This window comes from Neofelis nebulosa, chromosome 6, assembly GCF_028018385.1.
Source record: "Neofelis nebulosa isolate mNeoNeb1 chromosome 6, mNeoNeb1.pri, whole genome shotgun sequence".
Taxonomy (NCBI): domain Eukaryota; kingdom Metazoa; phylum Chordata; class Mammalia; order Carnivora; family Felidae; genus Neofelis; species Neofelis nebulosa.
The window spans coordinates 47514341-47536790 of record NC_080787.1 but is presented as its reverse complement, the minus strand read 5'-3'; the positions used below and the strand labels follow the sequence as shown (position 1 = coordinate 47536790).

Here is a 22450-nt window from a genome sequence, read left to right as displayed (position 1 = left end):
CCATGGCCTTTGATTGAGGATACTGGTGGCCTCAGCACACGTCAGGCCTAGGATGCTGGCAAAACCTTCATCCCGACCCTGAGTCGGCAGTTCTCTTTAATGCCACTGTGACTTTCAGAAGGCCAAACCCGGGCCTGGCCAGTGTGCAAATGAAGGCCTGTGCACTGTGTGTGTAAGAGCGGATAGTGAGGGTTTTCTGCTTTTTTAGGGATGCCCGACACTGCGTCCCCTGGAACAGCTGCCATTCGGATGCGTTTTCTGGGCTAGCTCTCTCTGCATCCTTTGCCAGCAGTCTGAGGCTGCTTCTCTTTATTTAGTGATCCATTTGTCCTTTTCCTGTGTCCTTGAAGCTTCTTCGCTCCACCCAGACGGATGATCTGGAGCCAACAACTGAGTTGAAAATATCACAGAGGTTATATTAGAAGCGTGAGCCCCCGGTGGCCATTTCCGCCGCACCTGTGAAGGAGCACAGCCACACCCTGCGTCCCTCCCATGCCCATCTTCGCTCCCCTCCCCACGAGGTGCCCGGGTGAGGACTTGCTTCTTCAGTCTCCTCTTGGCCCTCGGCACAAATGCTCGCTCCCTCCTCTGGTGATTTTCTATCATCTGATTCTCAGTCTCTACTTTCTGAGGGGGGGGAGAGCATGTTTTATTCATTCTGGTACTCCCAGCGCCTGAAAGCACCTTACACTAGTTGATGTTCAATAAATATTGAATGAATGAATGCATGCATGAATGAGTGACTAGATCAGAGCCATTAGCCTGCCTAGAGATAATTCCTTCACTGGCAAATTGTTGCTTTCTTACGGCTTTCGCCAGACTGCATCAGGCAACACTAAATTAATGTTTTCTCCAAGGGGAGGACTTCTAGCGTTTCCGTCTGGGGAAAAAAAAAAAAATGATTTCGTGAGATTCATTTTTAATCCTCTGGCAGAATCATTTCAGTAACAAATGATAACTCATTCCACATGAAGGGATGGCTGCCTCCATTCCAGGAGTGCAGAAACACAGCAGAATGAGAGCAGAGAGAGCAACTCAAAGGGTCAGAGGAATGGGGTTGGCCTGGGAGGGGTGACCAACCCCACAAAATTGGGAGAGCGGACTGACTGATTAGAGACATGGAAATCCGAAGCTGCCGAGAAGAATTAAGTCTGAAGAAAGAGCATCATGGAGCAGGGATCCGGGGCAAGATGGCACCCAGGTTCAGGATCCCACCCCAGTGGGAGCTCTGACGCGTCCAGCCACCCTGAAAGGCAATGACGGACATCACCAAGACTCTTTCACGGAGGCTCCAACAAGCAGGGGCAACATGGTGCCCCCTTTCCTTCATCAGGAAAGGAACCCTGGGGACCCCCTTCCAGAGAGGGCCAGCGCAAGCTCCCTGGAACTTCCAGAGAGGCTCCGGAAATAAGCGTGGAGAGTGCAATTACAGTGGAACTGTGATCAAACCCAAGCCCGTGGGATTCCTTTGAAATCCTTAACAGGCTGTTACAACACCTCTTAAGACACAAGGGCCACATCACCCTGGAGAAGCAAGTCTGGTTCTATTCGTTGCAGAGAGAACAAGTTTATATCAGGAAAATGGGAGAGGCACAATTTCAAACCTTCTTAACTATTGTCCCCAAGACTGTATGTTCTGTTTTTGATCCAAACTAAGTAAAATAGATAAATTAGGAAAAACATTTTAAATAGAAATAACGGTTAAAACGTATATTAGGGCTTAACTAATATAATGGGCCAGGCACTGTTCTAAACACCTTAGTATATTATCTCATTTAATGCCCACAGCAAGTCTGTGACACAGGAATTGTTCTTCTCCTCATTTACGCAGCTGGGGAATGTGAGGCACAGAGTGGGTAAGTAGCTTGCCCAAGGCTACACAGCTGGTAAATTGAAACAGGCACCTCTGCCATAGGCAAGAAGCAGAAAGATTTGATTGAGCCAGTGCCGTTGTCCTAGGGAGTGAAAAGTGTGAGAAGCCAGAGAGGTCTCCTGAACGGTAACATTAATTTCTCTAGAAGAAATTCAAGAGTGTTGCAAGAGGGACTTTTAAAAATGTGAAACAACTTACACAATTTGTTCCTCCACATTTTGTTTCTGGGCTTATTGGAAGTGCCCGACCACACACGCAGGCCTCCAAGGTCCATTCGGTGCTTTTCTCTCTCGTCCTCCGGGACATGCCAATCAGGATTTGCCTTCTTCTGCTCTGTTTAAAGGACAGTTACCGTGTCTATCAAACAGAGGCCCTCTACATTTACATAATTCCTCCTGGTGAATTTAGAGAAGCCCATCATCAAACAATCATCTAGGCAAAAGAAGGTGGGCTTAGACCAAGAAGAAAATGAATCGAATATGTATTTTGGTTTATACATCTGTCATTCCTGACTCCAGAAAGAGTACAGTGCTATGTTCTTTTCAGATGTACAGCAAAATAGGAAACACAAAAACCCAGCCCAGCAAGCCAGCTTATCTATACCAATCAGCAAAAATGGGAACACAAAGATGTTACAATGTACTAAATGGGTGGTAAATCAGAAGTGAGATGTGAGATGCCAGCCTTTATTCTGCTCTCTAGGATGGCTCTGGAAGGTCATGTTCATTGTCACTGAAAATGCCTGCAGGGAACGATATGAAAAGTCATTGTCTGTTCCTTTTTTTCCTCCTGCTATTTTTAGATCTTGTTAGGGAGATCAATTTTAGTTAACTGCAGAGCAGGGCTTAAAATGGTGCCCAAGTTTCAAGTTGCGAACATCTGCTATATTTAGCCTTTTTCCTTTTTCCAAATTCCTCTCCATCAAAACATGCCATAGTAAAGCAGTTTTGCTGGTTTGCTGCTTAGTATACAGCGTTTCCTCTAAAAGGAAAATATATTTCATTAATTCATGTAACTTATAAGGAAGAAAGAGTTTCTATTCCAGGCTCATTGATTCAAAGGTAGAGCAAATTCTATTTTTTAAATATAGATGAACACCTATATTTTGGGTGCATATGTATGACTATTATATAAGCCTCAGTTCTTGTTCAACAACTGCTATTTCCTGGTCACAGATATGAAAAGCAAATAAAACAGTCAGGCTCCAGGATTTCCGCTCACACCATCTCCTCCGTCATCCCCCACCCGAGGCACGCAGATTTGTGATATTGGACCACATGCTCAGAATTTTCCATCTCCTTTCAAAGAATCTTCCCTGGAAAACTTAATGTTCGAAAAGCTTTTCTTCTCAGCATGTACTCCACAATTATTTTTATGTTTTTTTAAGCTTATTTATTTATTTTTGAGAGAGAGAGAGAGAGAGAGAGAGAGAGAGAGGGAATCCCAAGCAAGCTCCACGCTGCCAGCACGGAGCCTGATGCAGGGCTCCATCCCCTGAACTGTGAGATCATGACCTGAGCCGATCAGAATCAAGAGTCGGATGCTTAACTGACTGAGCCACCCAGGTGCCCCCACAATTATTTTTAATCACTGATGAGTAGCAATATAAAATTCTTCTTTTTCTTCCTTCGCAGGTAAAATATGCATATTGTAGAACAATAGAAAAGACACCTGACCATCCCTAAAGCTATGCCCTTAGCCATGCCCCTAATATCAGCCAAGGTCAAACACAATGGTTACTTCCAGAGAGCAAATCCTCATGCCTCTTTGACCAAGCATCTCTTTCTTTCCCTATGTTGCTACTTTTCTCTCACCTGGGTGGATGAGCCCCCCCCCCGCCCCCCAGGCTTCAGAGTCTCCCTTTATCTTCCCAATCCTCCTCCTTGCACGGTTTCCTTAGTCTTTCTTGTCCATACCTTCCTTGTAGGATTCTACTTCCTTGGCTCAACCACTAATTCAGGTCCTCAGTCAATCAGTTGTCCCCATGAAGTACTTTAGGTCCTAAATGACTCAGGTGGGATTGAAGGTACACAGCCCCACCTCATCCAGTCTTAGAGGGAAACCCCCAAAAGATAAACAAACTTTCTTTTATTGAACCAGAACACCTCTTATAACCCAACTACAGAAGTGTTCTCTGTCCTTCTACCTCTCTTCCCCGCCCCTTCTCTCCCTCTCTTCCTACCCCCTTTTACCAAGGATCCTTTCTGGTTTCCTACTTTGATGTGGGTTGGGACTGAGGATGAGAGGTAAGGAGGAAGAACCCCAGTCGTTTCTGTGGATAATAATTTCCTGACATGAGCTCACACTAGACCTGAGTGTAGGCAACATGGTGGTCATGCTTTGGCCTCGGCATGCCTGGATTGGAATCCTAGCTCCACTTGTTTGAGCTGGACCTTGAGCAATTTACTTCACTTCTCTGCACCTCTTTATTTTTCAATGGTGATCATTGGGCAACATGCAAGATCATCGTGAAGATGGAATAATTAATATACATGAGGTACTCAGCCCAGTTCCTGGCACACAGGAACTATCAGATCCATGGTGGTTGCTGTGGTCGTTCTGTTCAGAACAGAACTGTTTAGCAGGACATCCCCTGAGAGATGTTTTCTGTGCCATTACATGAATTAAGGTATGTAAAGCACTTGGAACAGTGTCTCCCTGCCAGCGAGCACAGTGTCCCTCTCCTTTGTGGTGGTCGCGGTTGCTCTTCACATGGGTTTGTTCTCTGAACTTCCCATGGACTTGGGTTGGTCCGTGCTTTGCTTTTACTCTTTGCCTCCCAAGCTTCTAGGGCATTCTTTAACAGAAGCAGCTGCTGCATGAAGGACAAGGGACAGAGTTGCTATTCAATGATTTGACCCCACCCTCAAGACTACCTACAGCATTTTTCTTTGGGGTCTATCAAAATGAGATGGGAGCTCATGGAAACACAGAGGTATCCACGAGAGAAAAAACTGCAAAGGACTTCTCTCTCTGGAATGTTTCTTCCTCCCTGGAATATTTCTTTTAATCGTGAAGCCTCTTTCCACTTCTACTTAGAAAATAAGTTCTTTCTCCACCCCCAGACTGAGCTTGTAAACAGACAGCTGTGATTTGCAAAGTCTCCAGGAAGAGCCCCTCCTCCCAGAAATATCTCCTCTTTTATTTTTGTAGCCGTCAGAGAGGCTCCAACATGAAGAAAGAGATTTCTCTTGCTTTACGGTGATGACTCCAACTTGGGATGTGAGTTTAAACCCAGGCACCACCTTTTATTAGCTGTGTGACCTTGAGAAAGTGTCTTAATTTCTCTGTGCCTCAACAGTAAAACCAGATTGTTGCAGTCATCAAATTAGATAACCCAAATGAATCTCCATGTCCAGCACAGGACATGGTGAATGCTCAATATGTATTACCTGGTTTTGGTCACTTGATTTTTAAATCATATCTTAGCCTTTTGTTAAAATGTAAGTGCCTGCATCAAGCTCTTAGCGCCATGTTTTCTTAGTGTGAAATCTGTGATATTTTGGAACAGATGGCCCTACGCCCTATGGTCCATTTAGCATTTTCGCGCATCACCTACTGAATGCCAGCATCCCCACCCAACCCTGTCCCTGTGAAAAACAAAAAACAAAAGAAAACTTAGCACCCTTGTTTGAGAACCATAGTAATTACACCTTTGCAGCGTTTATCAGGTGGGTCTCAAATTCGAGAAAGACATAGAGGCAAGGAGTGCCTAGGAGGGGGTCAGAGGTACCAGTGTGGAGCAGAAGGAGGAGGGGCGAGGAGAGAGGGGAGCCGTCCAGAGAAGTGCTACCCACGCCGGTGCCCCTTCCAGACGCGTGAGCGGGCACGCATATGCGCACACGCACACGCTCCCTTTGCTTCCCTTTGGAAAAATAGGGGAAGACAAGAATGCTGGAAGAGAACTTAAAAATACTGTTAAATCGCGTATGGAGGGCAGGGGGAGGATAGTATTGCTTCTGGAAGCTTCCTGATGTTTTTCCCCAAAACTCCTCTTTCTCTTGAGGAACGCTTGTGGCCCCACATCAAACCAGCATTAGCCCTGCCAAGATTGAGAGAGGTTTAAAAGACATGGTGACTTTAGACAGCAGCCAGGGTCTTGGTGGAAGAAAGGAAGTGCAGGTCGCCCCACCCCTGCTTCCTGCAGGGGGGCTGTCCTGCCCCTCCTCCCCAGTCCTCTGAGAGCTACATAGGGCTAGCAGCCTCTGTCTTTGCTGTTGACAACGGACAGGTTTACCGGGGCTTGGCAACCTTCTTCCCCTTCCCCACCCCGCCAAATTTAAGTCCTAAACCTGATACGTAAAAGGAAAGGGAATCTAAGTGTGAATACCTTTCTTTTTTTTTTTTTTTAAGTTTATTTATTTATTTTGGAGAGACAAAGCATGAGCAAGGTAGGGGCAGAGAGAGAGGGAGAGAGAATCCCAAGCAGTGCGGAGCCCAATTCAGGGCTTGAACTCGCAAACTGTGAGAGCATCACCTGCGCCAGAAGCAAGAGTCGGATGCTTAACCGACTGAGTCACCCAGGTGCCCCTTAAGTGTGAACACCTTTCAAGCCCATTTCAAATTATGCTGAACTCAGCCCTCAGTCCCTGTTTTCGGTCCCATCAACAGGCAGCATGTTTGATAAACTAACACATAGAAATTCCTCGTTGCTTGTTCCATAGATCAGAACTGATGCTTCTATTTCCTCTTGAAAATACCACGTTCACAATAAAAATACTGGGGAGGGGGGTTTGCAGTGCCTTTTACACATGATAAGCCTAAATGCGTTTTAATATTAGAATCCCTATTCCTCATCTTACTGAAAATTCCTCATCTTGGCTCTTGACTTAAACCAAAGTTCAGTGCTCAGCACCCAGCATGGTTCTATCTATGTTCAAAGGTCCTGCTGGAAGTGTTCTTAGCACAGGCCTTGAGAAGCCCTCATCCATTCTTAAATTCAGTGCCGATTAATAACAGATGCCTTCGTTTTCCCTGTCGGGTTGAGAACTCATTGAAGGGTAGGTCAGAATAAGACAGATGAGATGAGTAGTGCCAGCTTTGTTTCTGATGAAACACTGAGGCTGAGAATGTGACCGAGGTGAACCCCAGCCCGGGTTTCCTAACACTGAAATCCAGAACCCAGAGTTTAACTCTCCAGGCCTGCCACAGACCACCCCACATGGGCTGGGTCTCCTCCGGGGGCCTTAGCACATGGCCCAGCGCAGAGAAGGGCACAGGACCTTTGCAGGCAGGGATGGCCCAAAGGGAAAAGTGGAGAGGGCGAGCTGAGCAGGGGCAGTTCTTTTCCCCAGAGTCACCTCTCCGCTTCCGCTGGAGGGGAGTGAGAGAGCGGCCACAGAGAGAGGTCCCTCTGTGTGGCTTCGTCCATAAGGAAGGAAGGACGGGAACTGGGGTGGTGTCTAGTCGAATGTAGCACCTGAGCAGAGAAAGAGGATAAAACACAGGCAATTAATTTCAAGTCAATTTCATGGCTTAGCTTGCTTCCGAACAAAGAGAGCATGTATGACCGATGACTTATTGATTGCTACGTAACAACGATCCCAAAATGAAGGCCTTGAAACAAAGCCACTTATTTTGCTCACGGATCTGCTACTCAGGCAGGGCTTGGGGGAGAGCTCATTCTCTTATCTGCTGCTTGCAGTGTTCCTGGGGCAGCTCAGCCGGGACCAGCAAATCTGCTTTCAAGATGGTTTACTCACAGGGCTGGCAAGCCAGTGTGGCTGACAGCTCAGACGGGCTGTGGGTCAGGGCCCCTGGTTCCTCTCCGTGCGAGCCTCTTCGTGGGCTGCTTGGACTTCCTTACAACGTGGAGGCGAGGTTCCAGAAATGAGCATCCTGACAGAGCAAGGTGGACGTGCATGGCATTTTTGTGACCTGACTCAGAATTCACACCGGTTACTTCTGCAGCAGGATACTAGTCAAGGCAGTCAGTCATAAAGGCCTGTCCGGGGGTGCCTGGGTGACTCAGTCCCTTAAGCATCCAACTTAGGCTCAGGTCATGATCTCGCGGTCCTTGTGTTCGAGCCCCGCATTGGGCTCTGTGCTGACAGCTCAGAGCCTGGAGCCTGCTTTGGATTCTGTGCCCCGCTCCCCACTCCCCCGCTCACGCTCTGCTCTCTCTTGTCTCTCAAAAATGAATAAATGTTTAAAAAAATTTTTTTAAATAAAGGCCTGTCCAGATTTGAGGGGAAGGACCACAGTGGGAACAGTCCTCCATGAATGAGTGGCAAGGTTCTTGAAGAGTAATGTTTAGCAAGAAATTTGATGGCCATCTCTGCCAAACACAGTCAGTCTGCTACGACACTAACTCTCCTGTTGAGAATTCGCCTTTCATATGAAAGGTAATAAAATTAAATCCAGAAGGAAACATCCCCCCAACGCCAGAGACCAAAGCTACCATAAGAGATGTAAGTCAAATCCTTTTATAAGGTATAGTATAGAGTATTTATTTTCATAATGATTAAGTGTTATCATTTGAGAAGATTCATTGTCAAGGAGACCATGCCTAGGATAACTAGCAATTGGCCAGAACAAGAAGAGGCAGGACGCAGAAGGAATAAATAGTTCCTCTTTAGCTAGAGAGCAACTATTCGCTAAACTAGAAGTTGCCTTAAAGATACATTAAAGTGAAAGTTAAACCCAGCTCTTGTCATAGGTGAACACCACGGGAGTCAGGACAGACAGAGCCGGAGAGTGACTGCAAGCACGTTCTTTGAGGTCAGACAGGCCTGAGTTTGAATCCTGGCTCTGCCATTGACTTCCTTGGTGATGTCAGTTTCCTCCTGCATAACCTAGAGAGGATGACACCCACAGTACAGAGCTGTTGTCATAATTAAATATCCAATTTGCGTGAAGGACTTAGAGACGCATCTGGCATTTAGCGACGGCGCGGTAAATAGTTGCCGTGTGTAAAGCGGATGGCGAGTTTCCGTGACACCTCCCGTGTCCTACCACGGCTGGCACGCTGGAAACGGAGTAAATACCTGCCCTTGCTTGGTTTTCTGCTCAGCCGAAAAGCTAAAGCTTACACACGTTAAACAATAGGAGGCAAATGTGTGAGTGCCTACTGGACATGGCAGAAGCATGTCAAAAGCGTGTCACGACCCAGTAACATGTTTTTGGAGCATTTACATATACCTGAAGCCGCATCCGTCACTACGGCCACCACTGCAGCAGCTTGGAACGTAAAACGTCACCAGATGAAACAACTAACGTATAATAGAAAAGGTGCTATAACTAGGCGTTACACACAAGTGATTCACACGATCTCAGAAAGAAAAAAGAGAGAGAGAGAGAGAGAGAGAGAGATGTCATTTCAAAAGCAACATGAGGTCTTCCTTCTTGTGGGAACACAAGTGTGGAAAAGGGTGGGGAGACAGGAAAAAGGAGAGAAACTTACCAGTGGGGGTGGGGAGTGGTAAAGAGAACAAGGATCAGTTCATTTTGAGGGTCGGGATTTATGACACCCCTCTGCCCTTCATGGGACTCCGCATGTCACCATCCACCCCTCTTGCTGCTTACAACAGTGACTGGGCTGAATAAAAACTCTTTGCAATTATTCATTTCTTAATTCTCGAACTGTCTGGCCATGTGACCAGGTTGGTTCATCACACTGAAAATGGGAAATTATTTTGGGCAGCCTCACTGACCACAACATCACCCTAAATAATCATTAAATAATCATGCCATGCATCTGAGGAGGGCTTTAAAGTATCTGACAAATATTTCCTTATTTTGTAGCGTGGTGATGTGATGGTTATTCCCATTTCACAGATGAGGAAAACTGGGGCGTAGAATGTTATATATCTCTCAGCGTCACATCGCTGGCCCAGAATGAGGTGACGTCTCCAAACGTTGCTTTAAGAAGCTTATTCCGGCAGTGGACGTTAGTTCCTGTGGTGGGGTCATCAGCTGAGAGCACTCGGGTGGGAAGTGGTAAACTGTGAATGCAGGCATTGTAAGCAGGGGGTAGCAAGGGAGCATATGGAGAAATGTTTCAGAGCAGTGTTGAATAATGCTCTGTGATGGTTTAACTACCATGGATGGAAGACAGAGAAGCTTCTAAGGTGACCAACTCTACAGATTTGGCACCTAGGATATGGAACCTCCCCGAGAAATGTGATAGCTGGAGAGGACACATAGATTGACAGGGAACATAAATAATTCTGTGGATATGTGAGTTTGGAGAAGACTAGAAGACTTTTGCAGAGATATCCCTAAGGCCAGAGAGGTGCAGGTGTGAGACCAGGCTGGGGACATAGCATCTCATAGAGACAGAAAGTGGGAGCTCATGATGTTCCAGAGAGAGAATCTTTCAGAGATGAATGGAAGCCACGTGAGGAATAGAGCAAACCCTAGTCTCGTGCCTGCTAGACCCTGCGGTCTTTTGAAAGCCTCTGGGACAGGGGTCCCGTCTCTTTGGCAGAGCTCAGGTAAGGACTTGTGCAAGGAGGCACTCAAGTCACAGGAGGGTTTCCCTTTCCTGCCATCTCGAGAGTTTTCTTACCAGGAATCTGAACAGTCTCAACTCTGCTATAATATATGCAAATATAGCACTGTAACATCTCCTTGCCTTTAACGCATCTCATTATGCTGATTTTTAGACACTGTGCATAATCACACTGATTATCTTAGAGAGAATCCAAGAAAGAGCCAACTCCTGACCCATAAGCCAAGGGGGGCAGCGTAATGGAGAACTTCCAGGGGTACTGGGACCAGCGGTCACCAACACACATCTCTGTGAGTGTGCCAGAACTGTGTCACCACATCCCCCAGGTGCCCCCCCCCCCCGCCCCGGGCAGACAGGGATGTGACCTTCTCCCTCCCGAGAACAGGAGGCAGCCCGTGGACACCTCCGTGTCCTCCAGACCTGCAGGAATCAGGACCTTGTCATCAACCTGTCTCCATCCACTCAGAAAAAGAGGCGACAGAATCTGACATTTATTTCGGACAGTGGCCACACCTACATCACTTCCAAAGGCCTGAATGACAGCTTCACTTTTGGCCACGTGCTGGAGGAGTTTGCACGTGCTCGGCTGGCAATTCACTTCAACAGGGGTAGGTGGAAAACCCCGCGCGATGTACTTTCTGGAAGCTTTTGGCTCCGGCCTCCTTTCTGCTCACAGGGGAAAGGACAGTTTGAATACAGACTTGAGGATTGGGAGTGTGATGGGTGACCCTCTGCTTGTCCTTTCAAAGAAATGCTGTGGCCGGGCTCAGTGTGGTGTGGCAGGACAGACCCACCCCGAGCGGCCAGGGCCCCACGGGCTCCTTGTCCCCCACCAAGCCCAGTTGGTCACCATGCAGGGTGACAGCATTGACGTCAGCCCTGGTGGTAGAGGAATTAGCTGAAGCCCAAAGGGAAAGAGAAGCCAAAAAAAGAAGAATTCAATCCAGCAACACCAAAGCTATTTCTTTTTTATTTTGTGGGCTCTTAGCAGCTGTTAAGCTTTGCTGGATTTTGATAGTAAGAAAGTTTCCAAATATAGAACAGTGAAATGTCAGAGGTAAAGGGATCACAGCAATGAAGGCTCTCTACGACCAAGTAGTCTGACTCTGTTAGCTCCACGTGCTCAACATAAAGCTGCCCCGCACGGAGCAGGGCCCTGGGCTTTCCTGTTCCATCCCGAGTGTACCCCCGGCACATCTGGCCTAAAAGGAAAGCACTCAGGTTGGAATTGGTAAACACCTTGCAACTAGACGTATCTTTACAGCAGTGTTCTTTATGCAAGCCAGGGCAAACAAGTGACTTAATTAAAAGGCTTGCTTCATTATATACATTGTACTACGATACAAATATAAATAGAGGGGTGCACGGGTGGCTCAGTCGGTTGAGCATCCGACTTCGGCTCAGGTCACGATCTCACGGTCCGTGAGTTCGAGTCCCGCTTTGGGCTCTGGGCTGACAGCTCGGAGCCTGGGGCCTGTTTCGGCTTCTGTGTCTCCCTCTCTCTCTGCCCCTCCCCCGCTCATGCTCTGTCTGTCTCTCTCTCTCTCAAAAATAATAAACATCAAAAAAACTGTAATATGAATATAAATACATATAAAGCTAGCAACTAGCTTCTGGCCAACGAGTAAGGAAAGGGGCAGGGTGTCTGGTCAGCCCCTTGGCTGGGGACCTGCCACCACCCCTTCCCCTGCCGGCCTCACAGTCTCCATACTTTTGCTGGGTGACAGCAAATTCTGTCCCATCATCCTGAGACTGCCATCGCCTCCCCCTGCATGGCAAGCGACAGGGCGACGCGCGGGACTCCAGCAGCCATTGGTGTCCCTCCAAGAAGTGCCACTCCTCCAAACCTGAGAATTTGCAAGACATCCTGATGCAAACAAAGAACGGCCTTATTTGTGTACTCGTTCCTTTCTCCTTCTCTTGTTGGAGGGCGTCTCTCATTCAGAGTTTGCAGAGCATCCCCAGAGGAAGGAGAGCGTTTCGGAAAGCTTGGGTACAGCGAAGTCATCGCCCGCCGTTTGCGGTGGCACCCGGAGGGGTTTGCTGTCCCCCCAGAAAACAAAGATGAGAAAGAAGACCACAGATTAATTCGAGCTGCTGGGGGGCGGCTCGCGAGCTGATAAGTCCTGGCTGCTTTCCCGCTATGCGTCCAGCGTCCCTCCCTCCTGCCCTCTCCCTGCACCGTTCTCACTTTCCGATGAAAAATTAGCATGCAGGAGGGAGGCAGGGAGGAGGCACCCCGGGTGCATGCCCGCGCCCTGGCGGGACCACAGCCTCCAGCCCGCCACTTGAACCCCCGGAACGGTGGCTGCCCTTTAACACCGAGAAGCACCAGGGGATGCTGGCTACCAAAGGAGATGTCGCTCAGAATAGGCAGGGTTCCATCCTCATACCAGTAAACTATTTTTTTTTAAGTTTACTTATTTCTTTTGAGAGAGACAGAGACAGCACGAGCGGAGGAGGGGCAGAGAGGGAGGGAGAGAGAGAATCCTAAGCAGGCTCAGAGCCCGCTGTGGGACTGGAACCCACGAAGCCGGGGAGATCGCAACCTGAGCGGATGCCCAAGCCAACCAGGAGCCCCGCGGTCAACTCTGTTTTCAACAGGCAGCACCGCTAAGCTGTCAGCAGCTCGAGAAGCCCTGCTCCGAGATGCCACCCGCCAGGTCTGCCCACCCCTGGCCCGGAGCCTCGCAGGCAACTTTTACGCGGGAGCCACGTCATGGAGATTCCTGTCCTTCGCGTGTGGTTCTTCTGCCCCGGGGGTTTTGGTTACAATGACAAAATACCTCAGAGGAGGGTGGAGCACCATTGAATAAGCATCGACGCATATACACCACAGCTGTAGGTGTGAGCGTTCTCACGACTTCAGAGCGGGTTGCCACGCGGTTCCCGTAATGCCAACAATCCCCGCTGCAGGGAGACAAAGCCAAGCATGAATGAGGGCGGCAAGTTTCTCTTTCCTGCTTCTGCTCCTGTTTGTGTCACTGTCCCCTCCCGATTCCACACCGGTCCACCTCCGCTCCCTTCTGCCAGAGATTTCACACCCGCTGACGCAATTCTCGCTCCCTGCAATTTCACCAAATCTAGACTCAAAAAGATAGAGTCTTTATGAGCCCAATTCCTATGGCTCTGGCCAGTGCTGTCACTCTCGGCTCCTGCCAATCCCCGGGGAAATCCTGGAGCTGAACCACTCCATTTTTGTGAGCTATTCCTCTCCCTCACCCAGGAAAGCCTCTGCTCTCCACACCAGGATGTCAAGGGCAGCCCAGCGAAGACTTCTCTGACCCTTAACAGAAAGAGAACACTCTTAGCAGCATGTGGCTATATTAGTCTGCCAAGGTTGCCACGGAAACATGAGCTGAGGGGCTTCAAAAAAGGTATTGGGGTTCCTGGGCGGCTCTGTCGGTTAAGCTTCCTACTCCGACTCCGGCCATGATCTCGAGGCTGGCTCGTGAGTTCGAGCCCCGTGTCGGGCTCTCTGCTGTCAGTGTGAGCCCGATTCAGATCTTCTCTGCCCGTTCTCTCTCTCTCTCTCTCTCTCTCTCTCTCAGAAATGAGTAAACATTTTAAACAATGTACTGACTCAAGTTCTGGAGTTACAAGTTAGGGACCAAGGTGTCAGCAGGGCCTCCCTCCCTCTGAAGGCACTAGGGAAGGACCTGTCCCAGGAGCCTCTCCCGGCTTCTGGTAGCTCCTGGGCTGTGGTGAGGGCCTGCGTCCCAACTTCCCCTTTTTGTAAGGACACCAGTCATCCTGGATTAGGGATCTACCCTAATGGCCTCATTTTAACTTAATCATCTCTGAGAACCCTGTAAGGTCATAGTCACAGGTACCGGGGATTAGGACTTAGACGTCTTTGCAGGGGGGGACACAATTCACCCCATAACAATAGCAGACTCTGAACATTCACGTCCTTCCCAGCATCACTTACAAGAGCTTTGACACTTGTTACATGAGTAGTGCTCCTCACCCCTTTATGTCAGCGCCCAGATTTTAAACCTGTACCTCGTAAGCATTTGCTGTTTTCACCGTGGGTGCTCACCAAGATGTACCCAGCGGCACATACACAGCACCCCAGCCCCGAAACTGACCGTACTTGCTCTGGCCAGCCAGAAGGGACACTTCCCACTACAGATTGGGGATGACAGGCAAGGCTTCTGGACTGGGTGGTATCTGCCTCTCATCCTGGAGGGAGGGCAGGTCTTAGGAAGCTCGCAAAGAGAGGTGAGCCTAGGCCAGAGAAGTAGCTGCTTTGGTCGTGCGGACACAAGAGTGAACACACCTTTTCTAAAATGTTAAAGAGAAAGGAAGAGAGTTTTATTTGAGCCCAAGTTAGGACAGCTGCCCAGAATGCACAGTCTTTACAAAGAAGAGAGCGCTCTGAGGAAGGAACATTTGGGGACAGGGTTAGGTATCTCTTTTTAGAGAAAGAGTTACGAACCATCACAACAAAGGACACTCCAGACAGGTACAGACTTTATCTTATGTTTTTAGTCTTTGCAAGGCTGTACGACTTTAATCTTCTGGGAACCAGGGAGGGGTTTTTTTGTTCTTCTTATGTTTGGAAGTCTCTTTTTTTGGTGTTTTGGGTTTTGTCGTTGTTTTGTTTTGCCTTTTATTTTTATTTTTTTCAGGTTATTTATTTATTTTGAGGGAGAGAGAGAGAGAGAGCACAGCTGGGGAGGGACAGAGATAAGGAGACACAGAATCTCCAGCAGGCTCCACACCATCCGCACAGAAGCCCACGTGGGGCTTGAACTCACACACTGTGAGATCATGACCTGAGCTGAGATCAAGAGTCAGATGCTTAACCGACTGTACCGCCCAGGTGCCCCTGTTGTTGTTGTTGTTGTTGTTGTTGTTTAACGAAGCTGACTTAAGATGTGTGCTCAGGGCAGAAATACAGCCCATGCTTTAGAGGTTTTGCCGAGTCATGTTGACCTTGGTAAATGTTGAAGTATAGCTTCCCTGAGGGTCACCTGGGTGGCTCAGTCGGTTGAGCATCCCACTTCAGCTCAGGTCATGATCTCGCGGTTCCTGAGTTCAAGTCCCACATCAGGCTCCGTGCTGACGGCTCGGAGCCTGGAGCCTGTTTCCGATTCTGTGTCTCCCTCTCTCTCTGCCCCTCCCCCGTTCATGCTGTGTCTCTCTCTGTCTCAAAAATAAATAAAAACGTTAAAAAAAAAAATTGAGAAGTTAAAGCATGCGGATGGAGACCGCCTGGAGGTCTTCTATTTGTCATTTATACCCACGTCAATCGTCGCCTCTACTGGGAAGCCTTTCAGTGTTACTTTCTCCTTACAGTTTGGCGCCTCAGTCCTTGACATATTTTGCCACGCTAGTGCTTACCATGGTATCTTCTGGTACTTCCTGTGTCTGCGTGTGGCCGCAGGGCTGTGCTCCTGTGCCCGTACCCTTATCACCAGCAATAGGCTAGACCATGGGGAATGCTCAGTAAATACCTCCTGAGGCAAAACAAAAGCAGGAAGCCAGTCAGCTTAACAGCCATCTGACTATAAGATGCGCCAGTCAAGAAGGACAGACTCTTATAACTTGAAGGGACCTCGGCAGCCATCGAACCCCATCCCCCAGTAACCACCGCAAATCCCAGACGAGTGATGATCCCGCCTTATTCCCTCCTGGGGCGGCTCTTGCCATAAGAAGTATGCGGCTGGAGGAGACCTTAGAGACTGTGCTGTCCAGAAGGTGAACGAGTGAAGCTGTTGGCTCAAGGTCACTCAGCAATTAGCAACAATGATGGGAAACAGAAGAAACTGAGAACTCGCCACCCGACCTACTATGTCATCACCACGGTCCTGTGGGTTGTGGCTACGACCGTGTTGAAGTTTACAGTTGAGAGTGCTGAGGCTACAAGAGGGTGAGTGGCCCGCTCAGGGTTGTCTGGTTATAGGTGGTAGAACAGGGACACAATGACAGAGTGATCTCACTCCATTTTCCAGTGCCCCCCGCCATTCTTGGATAAGACCCAGGTTTCCTGAGACAATGTGACACTGTCTTCTTCCTTGCAGAACGAAACTTGCCGAAGAATCTGCTCCGAGCTCCCTTCCGCTTTATCACCTCCACTTTTCTTGCTTTTCAGGAGAGAAGTATGAGCTCCATGCAGGGACTGAGTCCACCCCAAGTGTCGTCGTGCACGTGTGTGACAGTGACATAGAGGAAGAAGAGGATCCAAAGACTTCCCCAAAGCCAAAAATCATCCAAACCCGGCGTCCTGGCCTGCCACCCTCCGTGTCCAACTGAGCTCACCGCTCCGCCTCAACGATAATATCTGTCTCCTCTTTATCATGCTTTTTTCCCCTCTGTTGTTTGTTTGTCGAAAAAAAAAATAATTGCCTTTCAATCCCTGGGTGTTTGGTTGTTTGAGATTCCTTCCTTGTAATCAAGCCTCTCGGACAAAAGGGCTAGGAAAAGGTGATATGTTTCCTGATCATATCATACCCATCAAGCATAATCCATTATTTAGAAGGTTCTAGAAAAAAAAAAAGTAGTATTTTCTTATTAAAGAATCTGCACAGCCTATATCTTCACTCTCTCTTGTTGATCCAAGCCAGAGACATCAGTAACAAATAGCACCTGTGTTGTTTGTGATCTGTTTCAGTCCCAGTCCTGACGTGTGTGCGTTGTTTCTTCCTGGCCACTTAAGTAGGACCATAAGTAAACTTGACCTTGACTGCATGAGATATCCCTATCTGGTCTCTCTCAGTCCTCTGCATCCCGACATTCCCAGGACATGCATGATCACCAGCATTTATTTTCATGATTCGAGGATATACTATAACTCACAGATTGTCAGCATCCAGCCATGTCCTATCTAGATTAGAAAACTTACTAGCATCCTCCAGCTTAAAAAGTCTGGGTATATCCACTATTTTGAGTCAATACTTCATAGCTCTGTTAAAATTCCTGGAGGCAGCACTGAGCTTGGCCCCAAAGATATTCCTCAGTAGATTTTGAACACCACTTCCGTATAGAACTTTCCCAGCCTCACTGGGGAGGCTTGTCCAGGGTGATAGAGACCGATTTCAGACAAACCTATTTATTATAAAAGTTTCATGGTGTCTGAATGATTGTTTTTTTCTCTTTGTATATTTGTACAAATGTTTCAGCTGTGCTTTTAAAATCTGGATGTTTTTTATTTAGTGACTGTTCAGCCATTAGCTGCTTACCAACATGATACGTGCATTGCTTATGAATGCATTCATATACTAATACAGATAATCTGATAATATTACACTCTATTATGGATAATGCTGAATTTTGAAAGGGCACAAAACTTCTCATGCCACTATATAAATGATTAGCCAACATCTTTGCTATCGAGAACACTTGTTTTTAAATAAAGGCAAGGCACAAGTGTCCGTTGTAGACAATTTGGATGAAGCTAAATCGCCAGAACGTAGCAGCCACTGAGCATTTGAAAAAGGAAAGGGTAGTAGATAAACGTATACCAATCCTACTCATGCAATGGCCATGTTGCTCAAAAACATTTGTTTTCGTCACATGTGATATTTCTATTTCTGTAGCCCGAAGTGCATTACAGAAGATACACCTATAAAACCATTACCTTCTGCTATATGTGCAAGGCCTCATCTACTCCTGTACATTTAACAAATTACTTTAGATGCAAACGCCAGTTACAATGGAGAGGGGAAATACTTTCATTACCCAAGCCTCAGAGAAACACACAAGAACAAGAACATAGCCAACTTATGGAAGGATTGTCGTGGTTTTTGACTAAGGTGTATGTAAGTTTCATCAGAAACTTAAAACAGACCGATCACTCAGAAATTAAAGTCCGTTCTACTGTGAATATAGCAATATAGTACTGGGCACAGTACAGGTGAAACTGAGGACAGCATTGCTTGTAAAACCCTGAGTTGCCATACGAAAAATGAAGGCTCCTTTCAAAAATAAAATCTGAGGAGTGTATAATAAGCAAATGCTTTGACTTTCCTTTGCTGTGGAGGTTTTTGGTTTTTCCTTAACAAATGAAAGATTAGACTTAGGAGTGGAGAAATGCTGCCCTCTAGTGGAAGAAATATTTTCGGAGCTCCTGAGACTAACGGAGAGCTGCAGCAGTCGGCCATTTTGTCCTGAATCTCTTAGTCCTCTGAGGGTCATTTGACTTTCTAAACTATTCAGAATTTTCAAAATGCAAGTTCTAAGGAGATCGGGCTGAGAAAAATATTTGGAGATCATTTTTGACGTGTTTTAGAGCAGGTACCATCACTCATTTCCAGCCAAATTTAGTGAAAGTTAAAATGACCATTCTGTGTTACACAAAATAAAAACACAGTGGAGCGTATGACCGAACTGGTTAGTCCTGGTGACATTGATTGCAAAGTTTCGATGTTAATCTGTCTCAGGTCAAGTACTTCTTTCATTAGGCTGGGTTTGGGGAGGGGGGGAGGAGGAACTTTTCCCAGGAGATCAGTAAGAAACTGGAAGGACTCCCGGAAGGGTTTCAGCAGAGCCTCCTGCACTGTGAAAGTCAGAATTGCCTCAGCATTTCCATGACGCACATTATGCAAATCTCTTTATCACTATTTTAAGTCTGAAAAGTTTAAATATGGAGGGGAAGGGGAGATTTCCACCAACTGAATCATTTGTGCACGTGTATAGCTCAAAAGAGCTTAGACTTCAAATATACCTGGTGAATGACTCTTTGTCCGTGTAGTATAATTTCTGTGTTGTCTTTCTTAGCTATTTTTGAGTGGTAATTGTGAAAGAGTGCAATGCAGCCTATAATAGTCTTTCTAAAAAGTTACCAACAGGTGAGATTCACTTCTCTGAGTTCTTACTGAAAGGAGCAGAGGGGGAAGCTGGGTGGCAACCATCTCCTGAAGGAACAGGAAATTTGAGCAAGGCATAAAGGGATGGGTTGGGCTCTGATAAGGGGAACTATCTTATTGTCATGCCTCAAACACGTCGGTCTGAAAGGCCATTTCAAATGTACTAAGGACCCTCTTGAAACATCTCTCCCACACTCTTCTTTAGTTTAAAGCACTGTAAGAAACCCAAAGTGGGAAACGTTTTATTATGTAGAACACAAAGTGCACTATCATAAAGTACGAGATGGGTACATGGTATTTCATTACAATTAAGAGCGTCTGTTTCTCACATTAGGAGAGTTAACAGGAAAGCGTCTCAGACTGGGAGAAGATATTTGCAATACATATAGTTTTTAAATGACGCAGAACTAAAACACGAGAAGAATTCCTAAAAAATCAATAAGACAAAGGCAGACAATTCGTCTTGTAAAAATGGTCAAACTACTTAAATGGACGCTCCATATACACAGGCACCTCACGCATACACACCCAAACCCAAAATACCCATCTGGTTCATAAACGTTAAAAAAGCATTCAGCGTCCTTTCTCATCAGAGAAATGCAAATCAAAACCTCCAGGAGGGATACCACACACCTATCCGAATGGCCAAAATTAAACACGAGGCAGTATGAAGCACTGGTGACGATATGGAACGAGGCGAACTAAACTGTCACTGCCACCTGGGAACGCTGTTTGAAGGTCAAACATATGCCAATCTGGAAGCGATCCCATTCCAGGGCCCCAGGACATACAAGCAGCAGAGAGGAGTTCTCACATCTACCAAAATACCTGTACAAGAATGTCCCCAGGAGCATTGCTTATAATAGCCATTAATTGGATACAACCCGAATGTCCTTCAGTTGTAGAATGAATACTGAACTGCAGTACATTCGCACAGAAGAGAATTACAAAGCAATAGAAACACAAATTACTGGGGCGCCTGGGTGACTCAGTCGGATAAGCGGCCGACTTCGGCTCAGGTCACGATCTCACTGTCCGTGAGTTCGAGCCCCGTGTTGGGCTCTGGGCTGACGGCTCAGAGCCTGGAGCCTGTTTCAGATTCTGTGTCTCCCTCTCTCTGCCCCTCCCCTGTTCATGCTGTGTCTCTCTCGGTCTCAAAAATAAATGAAACGTTAAAAAATTAAAAAAAAAAAAAAAAGAAACACAAATTACTGAGATATATAACAATATGGATATATCTCAAAATCCTACTTTTTTAAGGTTTGTTTCTCCTGAGAGGGAGAGGGAGTGAGAATCCCAAGCAGGCTCTGTGCTGCCAGCAAGGAGTTCGGTGTGGGGCTTGAGCTCAGGAACCGAGAGATCGTGACCTGAGCTGAAATCGAGAGTCGGATGCTTAACCAACTGAGCCACCCAGGTGCCCCGCAAAATCATACTCTTGAGTAAAAACATAGACGTGAAAGAACACGTGAGGTATGACTCCATTTATGATGTTAAGAAACAGTCAAAACTGACCTATGTAGGGGCGCCTGGGTGGCTTGGTCGGTTAAGCGTCCGACTTCGGCTCAGGTCATGATCTCACGGTCCGTGAGTTCGAACCCCTCGTCGGGCTCTGTGCTGACAGCTCAGAGCCTGGAGCCCATTTCAGATTCTGTGTCTTCCTCTCTCTCTGCCCCTCCCCTGTTCATGCTCTGTCTCTCTCTGTCTCAAAAATAAATAAACGTTAAAAAAAAAAATTTAAAAAAAACTGACCTATGTAGATAGAAATTATAATAGTGGTTACCTTTTGGAGGGTATTGAATGAAAGGGGACACCTGCCAGCCTTCCCCTAAAAGGAGCTACAAACATTCCATCTAGACCTCCTTGGATGTATACATATGTAAAACTCGTTTCAAATATGCACCGTATATGGTATGCAAATTATACCTCAACTGAGTACTGGAGGAAGGAACGACTGGTCGCGAAAAGGGTTTGGAATGCCCTCAGCCTAAAAACACATCTCATTCATCTGATGTCTGGGAGATACTCCCACACGTATACACAGCGTTCCTTTCAAATCTATAAGTATTTTCTAGAATGGAAAGCAAAGACCTTAAGCACTGGGTGAGGCACTGTTCGTTCGGGTGACAAATATTTACCAAGGAACTACTGTGTGCCTGACACCAGAAACAGTGGTGAACGTGGTAGGTATTGTCCCTGCCGTTTCAGGAAGGAGGGTCTAGTGTGGGGAAGTGATAATAAACACAGAGATAAGCAAATAAAGAATGACAAGTTCTGGTAGGCAAGCACAGTGAGGAAAAGCAAGAGCACACTATGAAGACAGAGAATATAAGTGGAAGACCATGGTCAGCGTCAGCCTCTCCGAAGAGGTGACCTTGAAGCTGAACTGAAGAAAAATGTGCCATCCAAGGGCGAGAAGAGCATTCTGGGCAGCAGGGGTGAAGGCCATGGATTTGGAAAGTCCTCCTCACGTGGAAGGAGCCCGCAGGGTGTCATCAGCACAGGGGAGCACAGGATGAGGGGGAGCATGCCCTAAATGTGGGTGGGAAAGAGGGCCGGGCCTGGGCTCTGTGGAACGTGGCAGGCCAAGCTGGGGGGCTTGGGATTCATTTAAAGCGCAAGAGAAGGGTTTTCAGCCAGGGAGTATGCGCCTCGGTTCATCATGCAAGACACCCCGCTCTGAGAGAAGCATCCTAACAGAAAGCAACAGCCCTAAATGTCCAGATAGATACTCCGGTGTGAGGACTTGACCCCCTAGCACCCAATTTAAGCTTGAAAAGATGGCTTTGAATAGCTGGGTTCATCATCACTGCAATCTTATCTGCCACGTGAACCCTCCGCACCCATCAACGTGCAGTATCTTTCACGGTTCTAGAAAAGTTGTTGTTGTTGCTGTTTTCTATTCTTACCCAAGTCATTTAGAAGAGCTTGGTGCAGGAAAGGGGGAACAGGGCAAGTGATAAAGAATGTGAAGTCAGTGTTTCAGGAAAAACATCCATTTAGCTGCTGATACAGAGTGTCCCTGCCAGAAGCCGCCATGCAGAGCGTCATTGAACACTTGGCAGGCTTTCCCCTCAAATTTATGCAATCTGAGAAAGGGGAAAATTTCAAGCAAAAGTTTTCTGTCAAACTCATTCATCTGTTCCTTTCAAAGATAGTCTTGGGAGATGTTATTGGAGCTGATTCAGGAGATTTTTATGTTTCTAAAAGGAAGCCATATCCAAGGTTAACTCGTGTGTGTGTGTGTGTGTGTGTGTGTACCCAAGCGCATTTGATATAAGTTGGAAATAGAAAACCCAGAATTGGCTGAAATGG

General features: G+C 47.0%; 1 protein-coding gene across 4 annotated transcripts in view; it reads left to right on the top strand.

Moving 5' to 3' along the window:
* RCAN2 (regulator of calcineurin 2) overlaps positions 1-19008 on the top strand; it is a 274292-nt gene extending 255284 nt beyond the window's left edge. For all 4 annotated transcript variants that reach the window (XM_058734153.1, XM_058734151.1, XM_058734149.1 and 1 more), the window contains one exon: positions 16426-19008. In XM_058734153.1, coding sequence (XP_058590136.1) covers positions 16426-16586 — 161 coding nt within the window. In that variant the 3' untranslated portion in view covers positions 16587-19008. The remainder of the gene's footprint in view (positions 1-16425) is intronic.
* Positions 19009-22450: the final 3442 nt, after the last annotated feature.